This window comes from Drosophila kikkawai, unplaced genomic scaffold (assembly GCF_030179895.1).
Source record: "Drosophila kikkawai strain 14028-0561.14 unplaced genomic scaffold, DkikHiC1v2 scaffold_102, whole genome shotgun sequence".
Taxonomy (NCBI): domain Eukaryota; kingdom Metazoa; phylum Arthropoda; class Insecta; order Diptera; family Drosophilidae; genus Drosophila; species Drosophila kikkawai.
Genome location: NW_027222430.1, coordinates 50,880 through 59,070, shown reverse-complemented (window position 1 = coordinate 59,070; position 8,191 = coordinate 50,880). Strand labels below are relative to the sequence as shown.

General features: G+C 51.9%; 1 protein-coding gene across 1 annotated transcript; it reads right to left on the bottom strand.

Moving 5' to 3' along the window:
• Positions 1–1,750: 1,750 nt before the first annotated feature.
• Positions 1,751–7,330, bottom strand: LOC121502161 (uncharacterized; the record flags this gene model as incomplete). The annotated part of the gene is made up of 2 exons (XM_041775172.2): positions 4,314–7,330; positions 1,751–4,241 (listed from the first exon to the last, which is right to left on the bottom strand). Coding segments are annotated over exons 1-2 (5,508 nt in total), but the record flags the coding sequence as incomplete, so codon positions are not given.
• Positions 7,331–8,191: the final 861 nt, after the last annotated feature.

Sequence of the window (8,191 nt, the reverse complement as noted above, 5' to 3'; positions counted from 1 at the left end):
GACCCCATAAATCATATATATTCTTGATCAGCATTAACAGGAGAATCGATTTAGCCATATCCGAAGGAAAAAATTTTTTGAGCCATTTTCTCAAAATCTGATAAGGGGGATAAGAGGACAATTCGGAAAGCTGTTCTGAATTGGGTTTTCTACGCTTAACAAATCTGCATACTACGTTTAGGGCTTTTTTTCATTTCATTGTTTCTCAATTTTTGAGAATTTTAATGATGGTACCATCATTAAAATTCTCAAAAATTGAGAAAAAATGAAATGAAAACAAGAAAGGAAGCTAACTTCGGTTTGCCGAAGTTTGTATACCCTTGCAGATTGGTTTTCATATTTATATTATAAATTATAATGCCGAAAACAGACACTTAACAGAGTTTCATAACATTTTACCTATACTTATTATGTTTACAGTTTGACAGTTACAGTTATACATTCCCAGCTTTACATTTTCTCTACATCTACGGATCGCTTCTATGGCAGCTATATGATATAGTTGTCCGATTTTCATAATATTGTTACCAAAATTTTGAAATAATACTAAAAGCTCATGTCTCAAAGTAGATGAAAATACGTTGAAAAACAACGAAGTTATAATTTTTTCTATTACTTTCCCTATCGTTCCAATGACAGCTATAAGATATAGTCGTCCGATTTTCATAAAATTTATACCAAAATTCTGAAATAATACCAGAAGCTTATATCTCAAATTAGATTCAAATACGATGAAAAACAACGAAGTTATATTTTTTTTCGATTAATTTCCCGATCGATCCTATGGCAGCTATAAGATATAGTAGTCCGATTTTCATAAAATTCTTACCAAAATTCTGGAATAATATAAAATGACCATATCTTAAAAATGATGGAATAATTTTGAAAAACAGCCAAGTTATAATTTTTTTTCTAAAAATATATCGAACATTTGTATGGCAGCTATATGATATAGTCGTCCGATCCGGCCCGTTCCGACATATATAGCAGTGAGAGTACATAGAAGACTATATACAAAGTTTCATTCAGATAGCTTTAAAACTGAGGGACTAGTTTGCGTAGAAACGGACAGACGGACAGACGGACGGACAGACGGACATGGCTAGATCGACTCGGCTGTTGATGCTGATCAAGAATATATATACTTTATAGGGTCGGATACGTCTCCTTCACTGCGTTGCAAACTTCTGACTGAAATTATAATACCCTGCAAGGGTATAAAAAGCCCTAAACGTAGTATGCAGATTTGTTAAGCGTAGAAAACCCAATTCAGAACAGCTTTCCGAATTGTCCTCCAAAATTTAATTTCAAAATATAAAATAATACTGTCTTGCTTCATGCGGAGTTGCCTTAAACGGCTCCCCACACAAGTAGGTCCGAAGAGAGGGATAACTTCAAGGGTGCGGTTTTATTCTGTGAATACATTAAATTAGCCTAATACATTTTTAAACTAACTTAATCTTACCGCAGTGTGCCCTCCTACAATTCACAAGACAATGAAAAAGCACAATTTAGGCGGCATTCACAGTGCCGATATTAGTAGGCCCCTACTTCATGGGCCAAGAAATCCATACAACATCGGATAACTTACAAAATACTAGAATTTCCTTCCAACACTTATTCTACCTATCGATTACAATGCTTGGCCGTCGACATCCCCGACCCCGTGAAGAACCGCTTCACTCAAATCCAAAACTGCAAGTTTCGAGACAGGCCGCAACATTGTCCGAGATAGTCCGTTGTCGCTCACGCGCACACTGGCGCGTCTGACGACTCCATCAGCTCCGCTGTAGACCTCCTCCACGATGCCCTTGCGCCACTCTCGTCTGGGCAAGGCAGGATCGCAGACGAAGACCATATCGCCCTGGCGGATGGGCTCCGTTCTCCGGCACCACTTCTCGCGGCGCACAATCGTAGGCAGGTACTCCAGGACCCACCTCCTCCAGAAACGGTCTCGCAGCATGCGAGCAATCCTCCACTGCTTTCGCGTAGAACCCTCCTTGGGCAGCTCCGCCTCCAAACCAGGCGTATTCGGCAGGTTAGCTGCTCCCTTGAGCAGGTCGTTTGGCGTCAACGGCGCCTCCTGGTCCGCATCCACCGGCAAGTGGGTGAGCGGACGCGAATTGACCACATTCTCCGCCTCGATCAGTAGACTTTCCAATACGTAATCCCTCGGCGCGACTTCCTTCAATGTATGGCGCAGCACTCGCTTGACGCACTGCACCATCCGCTCCCATACTCCACCCTCGGACGGGTTCGATGGGCAATTAAAGACCCATTCAATGCTCCTGCTGGATAACTCACTCTGTATTCTCTCCGTCTCGAACACGTCTCCGAATCGTCTGGCCTCCCTGTCAGCTCCCACGAAGTTCTTGCCGTTGTCACTCCGCAGTCTATGTACCGGTCCTCTACGGCAGACGAAGTTCCTGATCGCAATTATGCAGGAATCCGTCGACAGGTCATGCGCCAGCTCCAGATGAATCGCCCTTGTCGTCAAACACGTGAACAAGGCGACCCAACGCTTCTCTCGGTGACGGGCAACAGTCACCAGCAGTGGTCCAAAGTAGTCCAATCCAGTATATTTGAATGGCCATCCACCCGCTTCCAATCGATCCTCTGGAAGGGGTGCCATTATCGGCGGCATCGGCCGCGTTCGCTGCAACTTGCACTCGTTGCACGACGAGATCACCTCCTTCAGCATGCGCCTCATCTTCGTGACCCAGAATCTCGTCCGGATCTGAGCAATCGTCGCATCCACGTTTTGATGCTTCATCGTGGCGTGGAAGTGTCTCACAATCATCTCAGTAAGACTGTGCCTGTGTGACAGTATCACAGGCCTCCTCGCACTGTACGGCATGCACAGCGCGGCATCAACTCTGCCATGAACTCGCAGAACTCCATGTTCATCCATGTACGGCGCCAGACCTCGAATCTCGCTCGAGCTGGCGACTTCCTTTCCGCGTTTCGCCGACCTCATCTCATCGGGAAACGATTCCAATTGGGCCTGCCTGACCAGCAGGTTCTCCGCGGCCTCACACTCCTTTGCAGTGAGTCCGTATTCCTCGAGCTCGCTTCTCTGTCTGCGGCACCAACGCGCAAACCTCAAGACCCAGGCTGTGGTCCTCACCAGGCGGCTGAAGCTCGAGAATCTCTGGAACGGAATGACAAATTCATTTGTGGCCACCAATGCAAACTCACTCGGCATCTCCTCGTCATCAGATGCATCCGGAACACGCTCAGTTCCCTCCTCAGGCACTGGCCAGCCGCTCGCTGGCTGCCTCAAAAATGCGGGACCGCTTAGCCACCGGGATTCCGGGCTAAGGTCCGCCTTGTTCTGCGACCGCGTCGCTTCATCCGCTGCGTTGTCAGCTGTAGGTACCCATCTCCACTGGGAAACCTCCGACGACTCCAAAATCTCCGCCACTCGGTTGCCAACAAACTGCTTATACCGGCGGTGGGTGCTGCCGATCCATCTCAGCACCGTTTTTGAGTCCGTCCATAATACCGTCTCGCTGATGTCCACACTGTGCTCCTCCTTGACAGTGTTTATCAATCTGGTTCCAAGGACCGCTGCCTGCAGCTCCAGCCGTGGGATTGACATCGTTCTCATCGGCGCGCACTTCGTCTTTGCGCACACGAAACTAGCCAGCACTTTGCCATCCTCGTACATGACCCTCCAATAGGCCACCGCCGCGAATGCAGATTGACTTGCATCCACGAACACGTGCAACTCGATGGTCCGAACTGCTCCATGCCCAAAATAGTGCCGAGGACATCGGAACTGTCCCACGGCGTCCATCTGCCTGCGCCAGGCAGCAAAGGCTCTGCCTATCTCCTCCGGTAGTGGTTCGTCCCACTGGATCTTCTGCCTCCATATCTCTCGCAGCAACAGCTTCGCTGTAATCATCAGGCAGCACAGGAATCCCAATGGGTCGAATGTTGACATCAGCAGGCTCAAATACTCCCTCTTTGTGGGGACTCGATCTCCACTTAGAACGCTTTCTGGCACTCGATGATACTCCACGTTGAATCTGAAGTCATCCGTTGCTACCTGCCAGCGCATTCCAAGGATCTTCTGCTCAGCCTCACCCCATCCGACGCTCTTGACTCGTCCAGGTGGTCCCAACGCCGCTTCCACGATGGGTGAGCTGGATGAAAACTGGCATAGTTCGAAGCCAGCCTCCGCATGTATCTCCTTCACTCGGGTAGCTACCGCAATAGCCTCGCTCTCTGTAGCGAAACTGTTCACATAGTCATCAACATAATGGTGGTCGATGATGGCCTTGACTGCCCTCGGATCTCAATCCCGAAACTTCAGGGCATTCAGCGTCTTCACGTAATGCGCAGTGCTCGGCGAGCAGGCTGCTCCAAACGTCATTACGTTCATCTCGTACACATCCGGGTCTCGATCGTCGTTGCCATCTCTCCAAAGGAACCGTTGGGAACATCGATCCTCGGGTCGGATCAGCACTTGGTGGAACATCTCCTTGATGTCACCGCAGACTCCGACTGCTCCTTCCCTGAAATGGAAGAGCACGGCTGGCAAGGGCTTATAGTGCTGAGGCCCCTTGTCCAGCGCCGAATTTAGAGAGGTTCCTCCAACCTTGGCTGCAGCATCAAACACAAGCCGGACCTTACCGGGCTTGTTCGGGTTTTCGACACCAAAATGTGGCAAATACCATAGCTTGTCGCTCTTCACGGCGACCTCATCCGGCTGCAGCTTCCTCGCATACCCTTTGGACACGTAATCCTTGATGATACGATCGTATTCCAGCGCCAACTGCCCGTTGCGCTTCAACTTCTTCTCTACGTTGATCAGCCGTCTGTGCGCCATCTCGTAGCTCCGTGGCAGCACAGCGTGGTCGTCCTTCCAGAGTAGTCCCGTCCGGTAGCGACGCCCCACTTTCACCGTGGTGTCTTCGAGGATCCTTTGTGCCCGCGCGTCATCGCTTGCTGCGACCTGTGGCGCGAGCTTCACACCAAAGCTTTCCATCTCGAAGTAGTCCTCTACCATCTTTTCCATCGCATCTTCCATTGACACGGCTAGAAGGCAGGACCTCGGTGACGGCGTAGTCGATTGTCCACTTACCGGCCCATACACAACCCATCCAAGCTCGGTTGCGGCCGCATACGGTCCCTCTCTGGCAAGCCGCCTCGTCCTAAGTGGCAATCCCAAATGTCCATGGTCCAGTCCGATGAGCAACTTCGGCACCGCGTTGCTGTAGGGCTTCATCGGCAGACGCGCATCCTTATGCACGCCCTGGACATCTCGCCGACATAACGTCTGCATCGGCAGACTCAAACTCGAAACGGCGTACACGTTCCTCAACGCGTGGCGAGTGGGCTTTCCAGCTCCACTTATCTCTAGACTCACCACGTTGGTGGGCTCTCGACTGGCCCTTCCTCCAAACCATTGAATGTTAAGCTGTCGATGTTCGCCTCGCACTCCCAGATCCCTCCGCAACTCGTCATCGATCATCGTGACGGAGGATCCTTCATCCAGAAGCGCGTAGGTATCTACCTGGCGACCAGCTCCGTACAGCGTTACTGGCAGTATACGGAACAATAGTCGGCCTCCCTCGGCGTCAATGCAGCTTAAGTTCCTTTGCACAGGTGCCTCCGCTGGCTGTGGAGCTCTTCTCTCCAGGCTATTTCTGAGAACCGCCGGCTGCTGGCTCCTCTCGTGGTCCCTGTAACCACCTCGTGGCGAAGACCTTCTTTCCGGGCTGCGTCTGGAAACTGCTGACTGCTGGTTCCCACCGTCGTGGCGCCTGAAGCCACTTTGCTGCTCCGGCCATCTTCGCCCCTCGTCCGCTCCATGTAGTAGACGGTGATGCATCTGGCGGCATCCGTTGATTCGGCACTCGCCGTGCCCATTGCAGGTTCTAGCTGTATGACCAATCCGTAAGCATGTGAAGCAGAGCCGATGCCTCTTCACCATGCTCCACCTTCTCGATGGCGAAGCTCCGATGAACTCTCTACAGCTCGTCGTAGCATGTTGCCCTCCACAAATGGGACAACCTCCATGCCGATCATCCCGCTGCTCGCATCCGTTCTGGTCGACGCTCGCATGCAGGACTCGACGCCTCGGCTCCTTTCCCTCGACGTCCAAAATCGTACACACGATGTTTGCGTACTCCTGTAGCCACGTGCTGAAGTGCGCTACAGTGGGAAAGGGCTCGATCGATGCAGCGTGCCTGGCCCAATCCACTCGCTTGCTCGTAGGAAGCTTTGCCACTAGCTCCTCCATGAGGGTGGGGTTCCCCAGGTGCTGCTCCGCCTTCGCTGACTGCAAGAAGGCCGTGAGGTTACTCACTCGGGTTGCGAAGGGGACGATCCTCGCCAGGTGCTGCTCCGAAATCGGCGGCACCTCTCGCACGCTGTTCAGCTGGCTGCGTATAAGCTGCTCCGGTCGGCCAAACCTAAAGCGCAGCTGCTCCATCACGGCGCTGACGTTCCCAGGGTGAATCAGTAGCGACTTCACTGTCTCGCGTGCTTCATCCTTCAGCGCCTTCAACAGCCTCTGGTTGTTCTCCAGGTCTGTGCAGTTGTATGCTTGGGTCGTCTCCACAAATGCACAGTTAAATATAGGCCACTCCTCGGGCTGCCCTCCAAATACAGGCAGGTCCGGAAGCCTTCTTGGCCCATTCGCTCCTTGGGCTCCATTCGGCGTCATCGAGGCGTAGGATCCAACAAATGGCGATGCTGTTGCCACGTTGTGGATGCTCCCGCCCGGTAGCACGAATCCATGCGCCGTCTGCGCAACACTCGTAGCACACAGTGGCTCCACTAGATGATTGTTAGTCGTTAGCAATGGCGGTCCACTCCAATATGGCGGCTGCGTGCAGGCCGTACTGCTCGCACCGACACAGCTATGTGGGACAGGCCCGACCCCGTTAGTTGGGGCCTCACCGTTAGATGTGGCTACTGGCGGCCCGCCCCAAGATGGCGGCCGCCCCGACGCTTCACTGTTGGCGCCATTTGCGCTTGGGCCAACTGCGATTGGCGCGCGTTTGGCGGTGCTCTCACTGTTCAGGACTTTAACCTGCCTCAGCTCATTCTCCAACGCCGTAATCCTCTCCATAAGGTACGACGTGAGTGGCTGGCCTTCCTCCGGCACTGAACTCGCAGCTGTGACAGCAGTACTCCTCGGTTGGGACGCTACTGTAGTCACCGTAGTGGCTGGGCGAGAAATGGCCGCCGCCGTGGTTATGTTCACTTGCGGCCCGTTTCCCGCTCCACTACTCGCTGGCTGCTGATCCGCTCGCGTTGTTGTAGGGGTGGCTTCCCCTCCGTTCAGCCGGGAACTCCTCCTGGGGGAATGCTGCATCCCAGGTTCAATATGGCGCTGCCTCAGCGCGCTTCAAAATGGTGACCCTTGTGCCGCTGCCTGCGTCACACCGACGCTTGACGCTCCTTGCGCCTTCTGTCCGCTTGCTGCGGATACCTCAATTGACGCTGACTGCGTCTCCGTCCGTACCCAGTGTTCGGCGCTGGCTGCGCTCCTCAATGAAGCTGACTGCGACTCCTCTACTGGTACGGGAATGTGCGCCTGGCGCTCCTGCGCCACCGTCCGTACCCAGTGTTCGGCGCTGGCTGCGCTCCACTATATCGCTGACTGCGACTCTGCTACTGGGACGGGAATGCGCTCCTGGCAACTCTCTAGCTGGGCATCAGACCATCCAGCGCAAGTTGCCCTTGCAGTCTCCCTAGGACTGCGAATAAAAGGAGTTGTCTTGCTTCATGCGGAGTTGCCTTAAACGGCTCCCCACACAAGTAGGTCCGAAGAGAGGGATAACTTCAAGGGTGCGGTTTTATTCTGTGAATACATTAAATTAGCCTAATACATTTTTAAACTAACTTAAGCTTACCGCAGTGTGCCCTCCTACAATTCACAAGACAATGAAAAAGCGCAATTTAGGCGGCATTCACAGTGCCGATATTAGTAGGCCCCTACTTCATGGGCCAAGAAATCCATACAACATCGGATAACTTACAAAATACTAGAATTTCCTTCCAACACTTATTCTACCTATCGATTACAATGTTTGGCCGTCGACAAATACTTTTTCTGGCTGAAGGAGTCATTTCCGACCCCATAAATCATATATATTCTTGATCAGCATTAACAGGAAAATCGATTTAGCCATATCCGAAGGAACAAATTTTTTGAGCCATTTTCTCAAAATTT